Genomic DNA, 19,484 nt, shown 5'->3' with positions numbered 1-19,484 from the left:
ATCTCTCCAACAAGTAAGTCTTTCAAATAAATAAGTGCCTATTTTTTAAGCAACCTATATTGTTTGAAGTGTTTATAAAGGGCTACTTTCTCTTACAAACATGCCTTTCCATGAAATTTTAGGGTGAACAGAAAGATTTAGAAAACAAAAGATCCTAAAAATACACTTAGAACTTTGAGTATAAAATATTAAGATGAGGGAAGAAAGAAAAAAGTTACCTCTTATTTCATTACATTGTCCTTAAGCCAGCAGCAGCTCAGGATTGAGGGGGCACTTTGTGCTTATTTATGCAGAACTAGAGACTAGCACCAAATCTCAAGAGACCCCTAAAAGAGGGTCTTTCACATTGCAAGTCTGAGAAAGGCATTTTCTTCCAACTAAAACACTCATTGGGAGCAGCTCCTGAAGGCTCACATTGAAAACACCATCACGGACACACGCCCGGCTTAAGGACTCCAGCCCACCATGACACAGACCTGGGCTGCTGTGTAACTCAGTGCAGAGTGTGGGCTTAGCATGCACAGGTCTCTGGATTCAATCCCAAGCACCAAAAAAAAAAAAAAAAAAAAAAAAAAGACAAAAGCCCATCCAACTTCATGGTATGCATGCAAGGAGAAAAAAATTTCCTGTCTTTTTATTTATTTATTACTTTTTGTGCTTGGATGAACCCAGGCAAACACTACCACTGAGTTACAGCTACAGTCCTTTCCTATTATTTTAAACTACAGGAAGGAAATTCTTTTTGAAAATATATAAGAAGTTTAGAAAAAAGCATGATAGAAAAAGGAGATTTAGGGGAAATTCCTTTTTCAGATTCATTTAAAAGAGGTAAAGTGTTGGTAATTCTATACAATATCATTCAAAGTAAAAGGAAATTTTCCATCAAAATTACCTCTATTTGTAAACAAACTAAATTCTTCAAAATTCCACAAAATAGTATAACTAAAATTAATGGCAATTTAACTAGGAAGATTTACTTACTGATTGGCATTTTGCAATTCTAAATGTCTTGGTTGTCCACACCATAAACACTATGGAAGCTGAAACACACATTAAAAAGTCACCTTTGGAGGACAGAACATGAAATATTGAAATGCTTTATCATAATGAGAAAAAGTCAATCACTTACCCAACACAGCAAATATGAGAGTATTTGTAAAGTGCCTATATAAGGAAAATTTCACTGTGTTTTTTCTTAGCCTCAGGGTCTTCATCGTTTGTGCCAAACTTATAAAAATGTGAGAATAGTTAAGGGAAAACATTTTAAATAGTAATGAATAGCTAAAAACCATAATAAGAATCTTATATATTCCAAAATTAATAGTGCTAAACGCAGTTCCTAAAATTTGAAGAAATTTTATCACAGAAAATGTGATTGTAACCAATAGTATATAATCCTGACATATTATACAGAATTTGCTTCAAAATTCACCACAACTGAGAAGAATAAACAGACTTCAAGAGACAGCCGCTGGCAAAGACACCTGGTTCATGCTCATTCCAAGCCAAATGTGTGCAGCCCAGGAGAAAGCTGTGCACGCTGAGACCCCAGGTCAGACACACCACAGATGCCCCTGGATGTGCTGTTTGGCTCAAGCTTGCCTGTTTGCTTCTCTCCTTTTTTTTTTTTTTTTTTTTCTGGTCTATTCTCCTTTTATTTCCTGAAAGACCACAATTGGGAAGTTAGGTCATCTACCAGCTCCATTCTATAGATTAAAAAAACGTATGCAGTATAAACTAGATCTTCAGTAGGTGGAGACCTTCCTGGACACACTACCAAAGAGGGGAGGGTGACTGTACAGGAGGAAGAAGACTACAGGTCTCTAAGAGTCACAAAGGTCAGGCAGAGAAGGGTGAGGCCAGCAAGAAGGGAACAGGAGTGGGTGTGGGACTGGATTTGACTGGGGATTTCCTTGAGGTCAGCAGTTGAGAGAAGGCCTTCCAGAGGGCTATGCAGGCTAGGGCTATGGGTCAAAGTTCAGGGCCCTCAGGAAGGAGAGGGCTTAAAGTGTGGTCCAGACAGTATCTGGTGCAGACTGGCCAGTAGATAACAAGAAGTCAGCTAGGCATTCACGTCCTGTGTGGAGGGGGCTTCTCTGTAGCAGACTTTTCCCAGAACACAAATGCAGGGATTTCTGAACCTGGATTCAGGTAATGTCGCCTTTCAGAAGCAAGGATTGCAGCCAGATCTCTGCCTTGACCCTGGTTCCCTCTGGAGCAGACCAGCCAGCGTTGCTTGTGAACTGAACACTGCCCAGGCAGAGCTGGGCACTAGAAGGGAGCGTTTATGCCTATTTTAAATTCTAAATATTTCATAAATCAAAAACTTGGTTTTCATATGAAAACTAAAGTAGTTGGTAAAGCTACAAAACTGCTTTTCAGTGTTCCTGAATGGTGAATATTACAAAGAACATCAATTTCTAAAGTAACATAACCCAGTCCACCAGAACTACTGTTAGAACTTACAAAAATGCTTTTATTCCTTAAACAACAAGATGAAAAAACCTGGCCTTGTTTAATCATTTGGAAATGTTTTTTAAAAACCAGGGAATAAAAATATCAAAAGTAAAAGGGAAGCTGCCTAAGCCTTCACTTACCAACACACTGCTATTTGGGGTACAGTATAAACCACTCCTCCCGTGATAGGAAAGCAGCAGCAAGAGCAACAGGCTTGTCCCCAGTGAGGTCCCAGCTTGTGCTAGGAAAGGATATCCACCAGCACAAGCCCGAGTCGAGCAGGGAGAGAGGCAGGCTGGCCAGAAGGACAAGGTCAGAATCACTCGCCTGCAGCAAAACAGCAAAACACAATAGCAGAGAAAGTGGGAGCACACATGAGAAAAGCTGGGCTTAGGAGAGTTGCGGCTCTCCTGTCTTCCTTGAGGGTCAAATTCTTACATGAGTAGCCGTGTAAGTTCCTCAGATTCAGAGGAAGCAAAGTCTTTGGTCGAAGCATTCAGTTCTGTATGTATCATGCCCTACTTCTCATTTGTCATCTGTGATCATTGGGGACATACGCTGGGGTCTGTTCTGTTTTTGGTTTTATACATACAGCAGACTTTCTGCTTTAATAGTGGAAATTAGCCAACAGCAATCTGAAGGCGAACCTCAAGAGTTCAGGATCCAGCAGAAATGGATACTAGATTTCCTTCCTCTCATCAAGGCAATTCTAATTTCTGGACTTCTGTTTTCTTTCTCCTGGTACTGGGGGTTGAACCCATGAGCACATTTTGGCAGGGCCTGAGACAGACTGAGACAGGGCCTCAAGTAAGTGCCCAGGGTAGCCTGGAACTTGCAGTGCTCCTGTCTCAGCCTCCCGAGTAGCAGGAGTGTGCCCCAAGCCCAGAGGGTGCTATTTCTTAACGAGGCACCTCAGAGGGCCTGTGAGTATAATTCAGGAGTCTGCAACAGCCCCTGTGGGCAGGGCTCCTGGAGTGGGGCATGTTCTGTGGGGAGCTCCTACGGCTTTCATGGTATTTCCAAAGCCATTTCTGATCCAGTACTCAAAGAAGGTCAAGAACCACTGCTTTGAAGAGAAAGGATAATGAATTAAGTCCAGAGTTGTTTTTTCAACTTGGAAGTTCACAAATACATAGTTTACAAAAACACTTAGAGTTCACAAATAGGGACTTTAAAGAATAGACAGGCCAGGCTTAGAAAACATCCCACATGGGGCTCAGAGAAGCCACGGGCAGGGCTCCCTCCGCCAGCAAACCTGGGAGAAGGAGGTCTTCCCTGTAGGGAAGAGACATAGGCAAGCTCAAGCCCTCTGGGCCTTCCTGTGAGAAACAGATGAGAAAATGAAAAGAATGCAAGGGAAACAGTAAAAAAAATTAAATGGCGAAAGATGAAAGTGTTACAGAGTGGAAACAAAAAGAACATGGTAAAACATGAAACCTATCGACCAGGACAGTGTCAACAAGGATGTAATGTGGGAGAGACAGACCACGTCCAGGGTACGCACAGCCTCAACTCTGCTCTGACCAGCCCACATTTTCTCTAGAATTCCTCCCATTTCCCCCAGTCTCACCACAGAGGAAAAAAAGACAGGGATCTCCACCCTTAACCTATGACTCAGGTCCCTGCAGGACCCAGTTGCCACTGTCCCCACAGTGCCCCCGCTGCCACATGCCGCAGCCCCTCCACCAGAGCCTGCTCCATGCCTGCCCTTCCCAGCCCTGCACGTGGCACGGCAATCTCAACAGCACAGGTCTGTCTCCCCAGGGTGGTCCCCTGCCCTGCCACCTCCCTCAGCTCTGCTCCCCCTTTCAGCCTCGTCTTCCCCTGCAGCGAGGCACCAGCCCAGCTCCTTACTTCACTGGGCCGCCTATTCTCCTTGGGTGATGTCACAGCTGCCTCCTCCCACCACACGACTTCTGATCAGACCCTTGGCTCCAGCTCGACCCCTCTGCAAATCGAAGCTGTGATGTTTTTATTTGTACTTCTGGCAGTACCGGGGTGGGACCCAGGGCTTCCTGCACACCAGGCCCAGCACTCCACCTCAGAGCTGCGTCTAGCCCGGGCTGGCACTGCCAACTCTCTTCCCAGGAACACCCTGGGCTGCCCAAACCGCCTTCATTTTGGCTCATTCTCCAATTTCAACACCCCAAGAACTGCCACACTGCCGCCAGTAGCCCCAAGGATACACCTGAGACCTTTGAGAACCCATTTCTAGCAACGATACTGCTGGACTTACATCTTTCTGACCCTTAGTAGGTCTTGAGGGCCCTGCAAGTGACTCCTGACCAGACTTCCTGTCTCCTCTTCCAGGTCACCTCGTAGCACTCCCAAGTCATGCCACCCACTTGTCGTGATTCTCCTGCTCTCCACGGCAGCTGCTAGAGGGACTTGTACCCCGTGCTGTCCTTCCTCTGTCCCACCTGCTCGATTCACAACACACGTGCCCAGCAGGAAAGCTGCCCAGACAGTCTGCCACTGTTCTCTTCCTACGATCTGTTCCCCTCATTTCTTCCTGAAAGCCTTTCCCAGTCCTCCTGATAAGTGCCCCCTGTCCTGTCGGTTTCAAAGTCAGTGTTATTGTTCCTATGAAGGCTTCCTTGGTTTTACGCCAGAATTAATTTCTCCTCCCTCTGTTCATATTAACCACTCTAAAAAGGCAATTGCTACTGCAGTATTACTGCTAGTTATATATCTGTCCCCTCTTTAGGGATGCAGGGACAGTCTTCTTCCTATCAGTACAAGGTACACACAAAGCATCTAAATTCTGGTGGAATTAAACAGAAAATACAAAGACAGTCCTTATCTGGGGAGTTATTACTTCTTCACCTTCAACTAAACTTATATACTAAGATAACAATAATTCATAACCACATTTCATCCTATCATTATTACGAATTAAAAGTAATCTGATTTTAATGATACAACAAACTGTTTTAGAAGGACACAGTAAAGGATATGAACCACACAAAAATGGAGTCAATAACTGCTAAAATAATGTCACCCAAGACAACAGCTAAGTGGTTAGAACCCTGGAAGATAAAAACAAGGAAGCCTGAATGTAAGTTTCATCACAGTTTAGCAATTATTATCTGATAAAGGAAAACAATTCAGTTTATTTTATCACTGTGTGATGTCACATAAAAAATTTTCTCTCTTAAGAGAACTGTGTTTAGCATGTGAAAATGATCTGTTTGGCAGTAACAAATGTCAACTGGTCACCAGCTCACTTGATAATAGCAATGCAAAACTATTATGGGCTAGCAAATAAAAAGCACTGAGTCCCAAGCTGCCAATCTCCTCCCTCTCAGCAAATCTCCAGCCAGTACTGCTAATGAACCAGACTCCCCACTGTGTGAAGAGGCACAGGAAGTAAAACAAGGAGGGCTGCACCTGAGGCAAACACAAACCAAGACTTCACCCTGACGAGTCATATTTAAAACAGTCACTAAAATGTTAGGTAGAAGGTTAAGGAAATGCAATTTATGTGCGCCACTTAAATGTGGAATAGGTATCTTTTCTATTTTCTTTTTAGCAAAGAAAAATTTCATGTGAATTATATAAATGTAAATTCAGAGTTCATTATTATTATGAAAAAATAAATCTACTAAAAGAAAAAAAGAGCAGGTGTATTTAACAGGTATGGATGTACCACATGAGAGGAAGAGAAATGAGGCTTTGACATTCACTGGACAGATGTCCTGCTTTGGGGTCAGATTCAGTATGTGAGAGAGGCTTTTTGTGGTGACACACACACGCCCCCCTATGCACAATGATCTGATTCACACATCTAACCCAAAGGTCACTCTGGGTGGCATCACAAGGTAGGGTACAGTCACCTTAATCACCCAGCCCAGTCGAGTATTAAGAAAAGCCAAAGCGGGACATGGAAAGGTCCTCACAGATGAAGACATCACCCCTTCCTCACCAGCAGCACTGCTGCCCACGTCGCTCAAGTCTCTGTTCTCAACGTACCTCCTGGGCCTAACAATGGGGCCTGCTGAACCCCCAAAATAGCCACAAGAGACAGAGAAATCTCACAACCAGTAAGACTTAGGGAAGCGATGAGATGTCATGCTGATATGCCTGGAGGGTGTCATTGACTTTGTCCACTTGACACATCTTAAAATCCAGAATGAAGGAAGATATGAATGTGTGCAGATTGAAAATGGCACAGACAATGTTCTTTATGAAGAACCACTGGACAGTCTGAGATAGAGCTGATTCTGAGGAGGACATCATGTTATAAAAGGTAAATATCCCAGGGAAAAAAGCTCTGCTGGGGTCTTAATAAAATTTCTGGGATCTTAAAAAAAAATCATCTCAGGAGCTAAAATATGTTTCACAGCAACAATAATAAAGGGTTGGTGGGAGGGCTGGGGTTGTGGCTCAGCAGTAGAGCACTTGCCTAGCACATTCAAGGCCCTGGGTTTGATCCTCAGCACCACATAAAAATAAACAAAATTAAAAACAAAAAACAAAAAACTATTGTGTCCAACTGAAAAAACAAAATAAGTATTAAAAAGAATAAAAGGGGTAGTGGGAATCATGCAGTTCTTACCCCAATGACTCTCATCACACCCTCCAGAGCAGCAAAGATGAAGTAGAGCAGTCCCAGTCCAATCACTCGGTGCATGACGGTTCCTAGACGTGGCCTACAGCCAAGGGAGACAGAGGAAGGGAAGGCCGTGAGAGCATGGCACACGGGAAGGGCACCTCTAAGCAGCTCAGTCTGCCCCAGCCTGGGAGGCACTGTCCCAGGATGCAGTGGTCTTCCTATCGGTCCCTTCCTGTAGGACCTGAAGCTGCACAGGCCAGGGAAGCACAGCTGGAGGACAGCAGAGTGCCAGAGGACTCTGCTCAGCTTCAAGCAACACAATGACCACAATCGGATACTGTTTCTGCAAGTGGACCAGAAGGCTGTGGAAACTGAGAAGCTAAGTGACCACTTCCAATGGCCACTGGCAGGACCCCTACTACAAACTGTTGTGAGACAGGTCTGCCTGGAGGCCACTCACTGCTCTTCTGACTTGGAGGACAGATGGACTCCAGGGCTTTCCTCTGATCTCTGCCTGTGCCACTTGGAACAGGAGCACTAACAGAATCTAGCTTCATTCTTTAAACTGAGAAATTAAAAATAACATTTCTGACTTGTAAAACACCAATGAACTAGAGAAATGCAAAGGTAGTGTTTTTTATAATCAATAATATGAAAAAAAAAAACATTTCATGACATTTTTAAGTCAGAATTGACTGCAGCACATACATTTAGAATACAAAAAACCCTTTTCTGAATCTTTTCTGAATCTACCAGAATAAAACCTGATTTTGAAAAAAATAAGGCAGTCATTTTGAAATAAAATCTAAATAAAGATTAAAGTCCATAATTAATCTTTAAAATTATTTACCTAGTTTAGTGAATCTTCTAGTTACAACCAGAAAACCAGAGTGGAGAGTCCAACAGGAGAAGCCAGCAGTGGAGGGCTATTCAGCAAGGGCCTGTGCCCCGCCCCACCCAAGCTCCAACACACTGCTGGTGCTGAAGCTCACAACCAGACCTGCACTGCAGGGCCGGACCCTGGCCACGGGGTCTATGCTGTCTACCGTACAGGCCACACAGAGCATTTGAGAAGGAATCTCAGTGACCCCAGTGAAAAAAAAGGCCTCCTGCCTACAGCCTTTTCAACTCCCTGAAACCCAAGCTCACACGCACAAGCAGGCATTCGGTGCAGGTTACTGAGCACGTGCTAAGGACTCAGAGTCAAGGACCCAAGACCAGCAAGGCTCCTGCCCCCGGGACTCACACTTGAGTGTAGGGGGACAGGCAATAAATACTAATGGCCACAATAGGTGGCTTTATAAAAAAGATGAAGGGCCGGGGGCCACCCAGCATGCACTATGGAGTCCTGGGAGATGGTGGAGGAGCACAGGTCTGGATGGGGAGGAAGCACTGGAGCCCGGTGCAGAGGGAAAGCTGGACCTGTCAAGGCTGGGATTTTGTCAAGAGGCCGACCAAGGCAAAATCGAGCGGAGGCGGAGTTGGAGTCGGAGTCGGAAGGCCAATGTGGGCACTCCAAGGCTGGGGCTCAGCAAGGGAGCCGAGGAAGGAACAGCCAGCGACTGAGGACAGAACTCCCGAGGCACTCTGCAAACTGAGCAAAGCCAGGGCTCAAACAGAAGCTAACAGCGGGACCCCTGACCAGCCTAAGCAGGGCCACGTGGACAGGCAAGGGGACATCATGGTGACCTGACAAGAGGGGTCTCAGTGGATCAGTGGGGGCAGAACCTCCCCTGGGGATGTCAAGATTACACGGGAAGTTGGGGTGACAAGTGCAGGATGCTCACAGGAGAAGTTGCACAGCACATGGTGACGAGAAGTGAGGTAGGAGCAGGGAGGGCCATGGGGGGATTTGGGGACCTTGCTTTTAAAAATGGTAGAAACAGAGGGGACCAACCGGGGAGGAAAATCAAGACAGGGAAACTGGAACTGCTGCAGGGGCACAGGGCAGAGATGTGTGCAGGGCCAAGAGAGGTGCGTGTAGTGGGTGTCCCAGCAAGCCAGGACCTGAGAACCACAGTGCAGAAGACTCTCAGCTAGGAGAGAGCCAGGGGCAGCTGTGAGGGGGTGGGCGAAGGTGGAGACTTGAGAAGAGGGGTGAAGCTGCTCTGCAACGGGGTCTAGGAGAGACCCCAGCAGTAGCTCAAGTGCACAGGGCAGTGAAGTCCAGTGCCGTCCCAGGCAGATGTCCCTGTGCAGGGGTGAGCCTGACACAGTCACAAAACTGGACTTACCCAGCTGGACTGGGCTGCTGTCGAGAAGGCCGACCAAGAGAAAGGGCAGCAGCAGGGGCAAGAACCCTGCGGGACCAAGGAAGCTAAGCCAGAGAAGCCAAGTGAGGACACACAGGGAAAGGGACACTGAAGGTGCTAGGGCCCAAAGGTCAGAGGGCACACTGGGGACAGAAAGAACAGAAGCCAATTTATGAGAGACAGGAAAGAGGAGACGGCAGTTGAAAAGATATGTTCAAAATTAAAACTATGAAGAGGGTGCGCTTAACCATGACAGTGAAGTTTAGAACAAGACCACGGAGACCAGCTGTGGGAGGAGCTGAAGCCAAGGGCAGGAGAGGTGGGCGTGAGCCCATCTGCCCAGGACCAGGAAGCACAGGAAACTCCAGCAGGGGAGGTGCTGGGGAGGAAGATGAAGGGCAGGAGTCTGGCAGCCCACAGAGTACCTTGAGAAGATGCAGCAGGGGACCCAGGGGACCATCTGAAGGCGTGAGCTTCTGGGAGTAAGAGAATTTAGGAAGGCAGGGAGAACAATGGTCTGAAAAGAGCAGTGAGGATAAAGAGGACGAGTTCTCCCGACTCATGCCCAGGAAGCTACAGACTTGAGAGGAAAGGCCTGCTGGTGGCTCCAGGCTAGCGAGGTCCTCAGGGAATGGTCAGGTTCATTAGAAATCCTGCTGACACGGTGTCTAATCAACTCTATAACACTCAAATGTGATTTTAAAAGCTTTCCTGTACTGGCTAGAAAACAAAATGGCTTGAACTTCAAGAATCATTTTAGACTTTCCATCATCCTTCAAGTTAACACTTTGTTAACCTACTATAAAGTTATTAGAATTCAAATTCAGAATACTTATTTGAAAATAACATAAAATAACTAGCACATGGGAATCTTTTTACTTTTTTTGGCCGAGGATGGGACCTAGGATCCTATGTATGCTAGGCAAATGTTCTACCACTAAGCTACAGCCCCAGTCCGGGAAGTCTCTTAAAACCATTTTCTTGCGGATTTTACCCTTGGGGATTTGCATAATGATACAGAGACGGTTCCAGTTCCACCAAGATCATAATGTGTACTAGGTAAGAGACAGGGTATGTTTCCCATGCCCCACTACTTACTTCACAATACCATAGCCCAAGCTCACAATGATCACCAGGAGGCGGGCCAACGTCCTCTTAACTGCAGATATCAACTCGGCGAATATCAATAAGCCTTGGGCTGAGGGGGAAAAAAGAAAGTACTTCACTGTGTGTACCTTGAAGGCCTTCCACCCAAGATGTTAGACGTGTGCTCTGAACAACTACAGTCTGAACTCAGAACAATTAGCCAGATTTTCTTTAAAAGTTCTTCTCCAAGCCAAATGACGTTTGAAACCTCAGGGATGGAGAAGCCATAGTCTCCTGAAGAATTCGCTCCAAAAGTGCTCAGCTCTGCTGGCAGTGCTCTTCTGTCACCCAATGCCTGTCTCCTGAGCATCCTCAGTTCTTTCCCCTGGAGGTTACCCACAACTCTCCCTCTTCCTGTCCTATGACTACCTGAAAGTCATAACACCCACCAGAATTCTTTCTCAGGATGCCTTCATCACTTATATATGTAAAACGCATCTGTTAGGAGTCCAGCACTTGGCCAGCGTGTTGAGGCCCTGGGTTCGAACTCCAGCATCACATACACACGCGTGCATGCACATACGCATGTTATGCTCCCACTGGGTGGCTATAACAGAACAGAAACCTTGATCCCCACCTGCATGGGACCTGTACTCTGCCCAAGTAAACAGAATTCACCCTATTTCCTGCATGGTGGACGTGACACAGTAACCCTGGGACTGGAGGAAGCATGGAGGGTCAGCTTGCATCTCAAAAGCATGCATCAAAGCCAATTTTCCAAATGTATCTTGAAATTTCTGATGTAATTTCAAGAAATGCAAGTGAACAAAAAATTTTTTCACATTGGTTTAAGTATGAACTACGCTTATTCATTCCACTTCTAATAAACTTTATATTTTAGATGTACTAGAAGTTGCAAAGCTACTACAGAGTTCCCACAGTCGTTTAATATTTTAATTTAATATTAAAAATGTTAATACCTTACATTTACTGTGGGACTTTTCTCATAATTAATGAACCATCATCAAGTCATTGCTATTACAGGTTGAGCATCCCTAATGCAAAAATTTTAAATCCAGAATACTCCAGAATCTGAAACTTTATTAGCCCTAATCAGATGACACAAGTAGAAAATTACCTATTATGAAAACTTTGTGGAAGTATTATTATTAAAATGTTTAGGGCTGGGGTTGTGGCTCAGTGGTAGAGTGCTTGCCTAACATGTACGTGGCTCTGGGTTCAATCCTCAGCACCACATAAAAATAAGTAAAAGGTATGGCATCCAACCACAACTAAAAAAATACTTTAAAAAATGTTTAAAATGTTGCATAAAGCTACACTCAGTCTCTGTGCATAAAGTATATACTAAACATAAATGAATTTCAAGATTAGACTTGGGACACATCCCAAAGAAAGCTCATTATGGAAATACAAATATTCCAAAATCTGGAAAAATCCAAAATTCAAAACACTTCTAGATGCAAGCACTTCAGTTAAGGGAGACTCACTCTGTATCAAGTAAGCACATGCTTTATTAAGATTTGCTTCATTTTTACCTATGTCCTTTTCGGTCCCAGGATCCCATCCAGGAGATCATATCATATTTGGTCACCATGTCCTTAAGATCCTCTTGGCTGTGACAATTTGTCACAGTTTTTCCCTTGTTTTATGTGACCTCTTTAGTTCTGAGGAGTGTGGGGCATGTATTTTGTAGAAAGCCTCACAATTTAGATTTGTCTTGTGTGTTTCGTATGATCAAACTGGGGCTCTGGGTTTGGGGGAGGAAAACCACAGAGGTCAAGTGCCTTTTTTATCACATTACATCACAGGTGCATACTACCAACAGGACCATCACTGTTGGTGTTGACCTTGATCACCTGTCTAGGCAGTGTTTACTGTGCCGCCTTCCCCACCCCACCTTGTCCCATACTGTACTCTTTGGGGGAAATTCACTAAACATAGGCTATTAAAAATAGGGAGTTAGTTATATTCCACCTCCTTGAGAGGTGAGTACCTACATAATTTTTTAAAAAAATTCTGAACAGGAGATTTGTCTATTCTATATTTGGTTATTTATTCAGTCATTTATTTATGTAAGTTAGGTTACTATCACTATTTTGTACTTTAGGTTATGGTCCAGTATTCAATTATTCATTTTGTTTTTCAAATTGTTCTGACTTTACCTTGGGGATTCTTTCTTCAGGCCAGTTATTTCGATATAACTCCATAATTTTGCATTTCATTTTTTGGCATTATAAGATGTCCCAGGCTCATTTCCAGGTATATTCCCTGCCTCAACCTTAGATTCAGCCATTTCTCCAAGGAGCCCTGGTTCCTGGTTGCTTTGATTAGAGAATGGCTTTAGAAACCAAGGTAAGGGTGCTGGTGTGCAAGCTGCTGCTGGAGTACCCTTAATTCTAGGCCATCTGGACCAACAGACCTTGGAAAGAGAGGAGTATGTATTTACCTTCAAGTACACATATCTGGAATTATTTTAAATTTTTTTTGTTCTAAACAAAAGTACACACTGATGCTTCCTACTAATGCCCCGAAGTCACACCTGGGTCCTTCCAGGCTTTCTCCTTGCATCTGTGTAACGCCATTCCAACAGTGAGAAACCTGGTTCCCACGGTCTACCATCTTGAATTAATTCTTTTACCCAAAGGTACACCTACAGACGTATCAGAGTTGCTAACTGTGTAAGGAACAACTTTATCAACTAGAGTACAGTATTTATGGACAATTTCTTTACCTTTAGTCTTACAAATGCCCATAATTTCCAAAGCTACTCAGGTCAGCACCTTCCCCCACCTCCTTCAGTGAGGTTATATCATACATTTTTTAAAAATATTTTTTAGTTGCCGATGGACCATTATTTTATTTATTCACTTATATATGGTGCTGAGAATCGAACCCAGTGCTTCACACATGCTAGGCAAGTGCTCTACCACTGAGCTACAACCCTAGCCCTATATCATACATTTTTAACACGGCCACAACTTTTGTCACAGGCTGAATTCTATCCTGAAATTCCCAGAATTCCTAATTGATTTTTTAAAAATCTTATAAGTACATTAAGTTTCACTCTGTGTGTTGTGAGGTTCCATGAATTTTGATAACCACATAAGTCACCACAAAAATATAGTACAAAATAGTTTCATATCCCTAAAAGACAATCCCATGTTTTCCCCTACCCAATTTTCCTCTCCATGCCCTTGTTGAAGACTAACCTGTTTCCCATCTCCATAGCTTTCCCTTTATCAAAATGTGATATGAATGTGATCATGTAGTAATGCAGCTCTTTCATGCTGCTTTTTTTTCCTTTAGCAATATGCATCCATATTCTTGCTTGGATTGATGATACATTCCTTTTAGGTTGCTGAATAGCATTTTATTGCAGAGATGTACCACAGATCATTTATCCATCCGTGTATTAAAGGATATCTTACTTGCTCCCATATTTTAGAAATCATGAATACAGCTGCTATAAATATTTGAATGCAAATTCTATGTGGACATAAGTTCTCAAATCAGTAGAGTAAATACCTCAGTATGCAATTGCTGCATTGCATGGTGATAGTATTGTTAAGCCTTGTAGAAACTTTGAGACTCTTCCAAAATTATTTTGCACTCCCACCAGCAACGATTGAGAGTTATTATTGCTTCACATCTTTGCCACCAATTGCTATTTTCAGGTTTTGGGATGTTAGCCATTCTAATAGGTATGCACTTGTATTCCACTGTTATTTATTTCAGTTCTAAAATCCATATTAAATCATGGCCAATTTGGAGCATGGAACAATTTTTTATTGGCCCTGGATTTTACATTATTTTTTAAAGAAATAATCTGGGCACAGCCAAAAGGCTTAATAGAAAGCAGCTCACAGAATCCCTCTGTGTACCAGATCCTGCAGAATTTCTTAGTATGAAAACAGAAGCATCAGCTTGCTTAGGAACTTTAAGGGGTATCTGAATATAGAAAAAATACAATGACCAGAGAATGGAGCAGAATACATAATCAGCTTTTGTCAAAACAAGAAAAAAAAACTGTCTTTAAATGCTTCATTAAGAAGTTAAGAAAAGTGCAGGGAAACTGAGTACAGTGGTGTGTGACTGTGGTCCCAGAATTCAGTGGGCTAAGGAGGATAGCTTCAGCCTAAGAGTTCAGGGCCAGCCAGGGCAGCATTATGATGTCTTGTCAGGAAGGAAGGAGGGGAGGAAGGAAGGAAGGGAGGAAGGAAGGAAGGAAGGGAGGGAGGGAGGGAGGGAGGAAGGAAGGAATGAGATAAAGAAGAAGAGAAAAGAGAAAGTACAGATACAAGAGGCAAAATATCCGTGACTGATGGGAACATGTACTTGGTGCTCTTTGCCAAGTACAGCACCATTTGTTTATAAACAAAGTTTCAAAAGGTAAAAAGTTCATCCTTTATCCCTTCTGAAATAACCCACAATTACAGCATTCCTTGCAGTTTGCTGCAAGTTGGAAATAATTTGATGCTGGGAGCAGATGGGGACGGGGAGTTATAGCCCATGCCAATTCCAGGTGCCCTTGGTGGTGATTGATCAGCCCCTCACTTGTTGGGCACCTAGCTTGCCATTTATTTGTCTTGAGTTGTATAGATGCCACTTATTTCCAAGGCTACTTACTTGGGTCAGCTAAATACACGTATTCAGCAGGCTGGGCAGGACAGGCACAGAGACACTGCAGGTAGTAACGGCTGCATGCCAGGTCATGCTTCTGTTTGCACTGCATCCAATTTTCAGCAATGCCTGAGGAGTTCTCAGGAAGGCCTCTCTGAAGGCATTGCTCCTCAATTTCAGGCAAGTTCTTCCTGTTTTCCAGCAGGCTCTGGATCACTTGGCTCCCCTTCCTCCTTCCTTACATTCCAAGCTCAGATCTGTTTACACAACTGTACTTCATCTGGAAAGAACACTATCTACCAGAAAATTCAGAACCACCAATTCCCGGACCTAGCTAGCCAGCAGCCCAGGCCCTGCCCCTCTGCTTCCCACCCTCTCACCTCTTGACCATCCCTGCCTTCCTCCTTTCCTGTTATTGTTAATACTGTCGGTAGATAGCAACAGAATCACACTCTGCAGCTTGAATCAAGATCACAGATCTCAGATGACCTAGAATCCTCCACATTCTCAAGTACTTCATGTATTTATTTTTAAAAGTCAACAATGATTTTTGTTCCAAAATTGTTAATTTCAGTTTTTAAAATTTACTTAAAATGGCATGGATGAATCTCAAATATCATGTGACAGTAGTCCTCCAAATCCACGGGGCAAACATTCCCAAACCTCTGGTGGATGATGCCTGAGACTGGGGTAGAAGATGTGGTCTTTCTATATATCTCTATGATAAAGTTAATTTTTCAATTTGGCACAGGAAGAAATTAACAGCAATTATGAATACTACAATAGAACAATTATGACAATATACTTTAATAAAATTGCCAGCATCACTATTGTCATGCTTCAGGGCCATTGCTATGTAAAATAAGGTTGCTGGAATCTAGGCACTGTGGTACCACAACGTCGATCTGACGTCCAAGATGACTACCAAGTGCCTACAGGCAGGTAGTGCATGCAGCATGGATACACTGGATGAAGGGGTGATTCACGCCCCTGCTGGGGTGGAACAGGCCAACTTGAGATTTTATCACACCACTCAGAGCAAGGTAGAATTTATGAATTGCTTATTTTTAATTTTTCTTTTAATATTTTTGGACTGTAGTCAGTCAATGGTAACTGAAACCATGAAAACTGAACCAACAGATAAGGGGATACTATTGTATAAGTAAGAAGTCAGACATAAAACAGTACATTTATATAATTCTGTTTTATATGAAGTTCCAGAACAGGCAAAGCTAACAGTGGTGATACAAATGAGCATAGTAAAGCTTTGTAGTGGGGGGACGGGACGTTATTGATTGAAAAAATTGGTTACAGGAGTGTGTGTGCGTTGTGTGTGTGTAAAGTCACCAAACTATATACTTTATATTTTGTGTTTCATATACATTGTATCTCAATAAAGCATAGAAAAAAGTTTCCCTAGAGTGAATAGACTAAACTGTGAATACTCGCATGCAAAATATTCTTAGAAATCCCTTAGAGCCCTTCATTTAAAGGAAGCACAGAGAGATGGAGGTTTGCCTACAGAAACACAGACAGTTAGGGCTAGACTCTGATCCAGAGATAACAGAACATTCTTCTACTAATAAATTTCCCTAAATAGACAGTTTCCTTTATTTTTGAAGGGAAGTTTTACGACATTTTCTTATTGGAAGAGATTGATCACACTTCATCTGAATCCCACCTTCTCCATGATCTCTAAGTAAGAATATGCTGAACCCCCAATTCTCCAATTTGTAGGGGTCCACACCCTCACCAAGATTTTTGCAAGAGGCATTGGGGTGATGGGGCAGTGTCAGGTTTGCTTCTTCAGGTCACGTGCTACCAGGTCCCAAATTTCTGTTCTTCATTGACCTCACCAAAAAATGTACTTCTTCCTTGATTTCCATACATAGTCCCAGGGTAGACATTTGTCATGCACTGTGGTCGCACCTTCCCAGACTTGAGACTTTGCACATCTTGTGAGTTTGAGAGCTGATGACTGTGGTGTGGGTACTGGGTGTGCTCCAAGGGTGACCTAAGTGTGACCCCTTCACTTTAGATACTCCTCCACTTGAAGTTACATCCCAATAAACTCATTAGTTGAAAATTAAAGTAAAAAACGCATCAAATACACCCACACCACCCAGCAGGCTGATTCAGCTTCACAGCACTCTGTAGAGTGTGGGGTATTTCCCTTGGTGATCTTGGGGATCCTCCCATCATCTTGGGAGGATCCTCCCAAGATCCTCCCAAGATGACTGACTAGGAGCTGTGCTTGCTGCCACCCAGACTTGCAAGAGGATCTAACTGCATAGCGCTACTCCAGGAAAAAAAAAAAAAAGATCCAAGTTCAAAATCTGAAGGAAGGGTGGTTTCTGCTAAATGTGCATGACTTTCCCACCATCATGAAGTTAAAAATCATGAGTGGAATTACCGTGGGTCAGGAACCATGTATGCATGGTCTACAACCCTTCTCTGGCTCCCAGACATTCTCTGAGTTCACTACTATCCTTTGCTAGATTTATTCACCTCTTAACTGATTTGTATTGTTTTGTAACTCGGAACTTGACAGGATGTTGGTAAATTTATGTGTAATATACCCTGCTGAATATTTGGAGGAGACAAATCATATCATATATCACATTGATGCAGACAAGCAGATCTCAGCTGACCACATGACCTCCATGTTCTAAGTCTCCTGCAAAAGTCCCACTGGGCACTTAGCACTGGTCAGACATAAACCTTCTTCCTTCTCTCGAGATCCCATGCTCATCAGATCTGTCTGGCTTCTTTCACCATTTCTTCCCTTCCAGAAGCAAAGCTAAATCTCTCCCTGGTTTTGAGCAGAGCACTTGAGCCATCTTGGTTGCTGCCTGGTCTCCTACCAGTACCCATGCCCTTGACATCTCACTTTCCCTTAGCGGTGGGTTAACCAGGAGAGCTCCTTCTCCAGGGAAATGCCTGGAACCTGCTGGTACAATACCTGCATGGCAGGAAATAGGTACCAAAGATGTGAGCAGAGGATGCATTGGTCACACGTAGTCCTCAATGCCTTTTCTTCTTGTATAGCCACTTGGGCTCCATATGAAGATGGCAGCCTAGGAAGATGGAAAGGACCTAGGTCTAAGTCACTTCTTCAAGGAAAGCCATGTTCTCTCATTTGACTGAGGCAGAGCTGAGAAAAAAAAATCTTTTCATTATGTTAAGGCTGAGAGATACTCAGAAGTTGTTTGTGGTCATATTTAGCCTCCCTGTATAGTATACTGACCTTAGTGCTAGTGACATCCATCCATCCATGGTGGATAGACCTTGGACTCTGAAGCACCACCACATATTTTTTCCTATAAAAACAGTCTCCGTGACCAGCTTTGAGAGTGCCCCAGTGGTGTGGGAATTCAGAGTTGGATCTTTCTTGCACTCCAACTAGTGCCTGGTAACCTAGGTGACTTCTGCGTTTCCCACGGCCTCTGCCTCTTGGAAAGGCTCTACGTTAGTTATTTACTACTTGGTGTAGTTCCTAAAAATGTGTGGTGACTTCTTTGGTTTTGCATTTTCAGCTTTATTTCTCAAGGAATTAAAATACTTGCTTTGGGGACTTGGGCCCTCAGGAAGGAATTGGGGAGGTAATCTGAGGACTGCAATGTCCTACCTGCCTCAGAGAACACCCAGATGACCTACGTGGGGTCATGTACGTGTGGTGAATTTGGACTTGACTACAAATCCATTGCAAGATGAAAAGCAGTGAGTCTGATTTCTAAAGTAAATGACTTTTGTGGAACTTGAGAGTTAATTTCACACAGCTTCTTTTCTTTTCCAACATGAGATTTCCTTTCACAATGTGGTAGACGGGTGGATGACCTCAGGCCTGATTCAATTATCAGCTAATAATGAGAAACTTTCTCACCCGAAGTGACCCAGCCCACTCCTGGCTGATGATCAAGTGGGGGTTTCTCCTGGTTTTACTTCCAAGCCCAACTCCCTTTAATTCCTGGTTCTACTATTTTAAAAGATTAGATACTGATTTGTAGTCCACATCACAACATCCCTTTGTGTCTGAATCTCACTTCTATTCTACAGAAGCTCCTCATTCATCTGTGGGGGATACTTGTTCATTTTTTCATTTGTTCTAATTAATTATATATGGCAATAGAATGCATTTTGACACACTGTATACAAATGGAGCAAAACTTCACCCTCCTCTGGCTGAACACTGTGCAGAGTCACACTGGTAGCATAATCATACATACATATATATATATGTATATATGGCAATAGTGTCCACCTCATTCTACCATCCTTCCCATCCCCACACCCCTTCCCTTCCCTTTACTCCCCTCTGCAACAATCCAAAGTTTCTTCATTCTTCCCTACCCACCCCCACCTTATGGATTAGCATCCACTTATCAGAGAAAACATTCAGCCTTTGGTTTTTCAGGATTGGCTTACTTCACTTAGCATGATATTCTCCAATTCCATCCATTTATTGGCAAATGCCATAATTTCATTCTTCTTTA

The 19,484-nt window shown here is 43.5% G+C and overlaps 1 protein-coding gene across 1 annotated transcript in view; it reads right to left on the bottom strand.

Annotated features, from left to right (window-relative positions):
• Positions 1 to 10,460, bottom strand: part of LOC144249769 (transmembrane protein 87B-like) — a 32,648-nt gene extending 22,188 nt beyond the window's left edge. Inside the window, exons 1-5 of the mRNA XM_077791938.1 lie at positions 10,363 to 10,460; positions 7,016 to 7,109; positions 2,713 to 2,784; positions 1,130 to 1,238; positions 982 to 1,040 (exon numbers count right to left, since the gene is read on the bottom strand). Coding sequence (XP_077648064.1) covers positions 982 to 1,040; positions 1,130 to 1,238; positions 2,713 to 2,784; positions 7,016 to 7,090 — 315 coding nt within the window. The 5' untranslated portion in view covers positions 7,091 to 7,109; positions 10,363 to 10,460. The remainder of the gene's footprint in view (positions 1 to 981; positions 1,041 to 1,129; positions 1,239 to 2,712; positions 2,785 to 7,015; positions 7,110 to 10,362) is intronic.
• Between the last annotated feature and the right edge of the window lie 9,024 nt (positions 10,461 to 19,484).

This window comes from Urocitellus parryii, chromosome 12 (assembly GCF_045843805.1).
Source record: "Urocitellus parryii isolate mUroPar1 chromosome 12, mUroPar1.hap1, whole genome shotgun sequence".
Taxonomy (NCBI): domain Eukaryota; kingdom Metazoa; phylum Chordata; class Mammalia; order Rodentia; family Sciuridae; genus Urocitellus; species Urocitellus parryii.
This window is presented reverse-complemented; position numbering and strand designations above follow the sequence as displayed.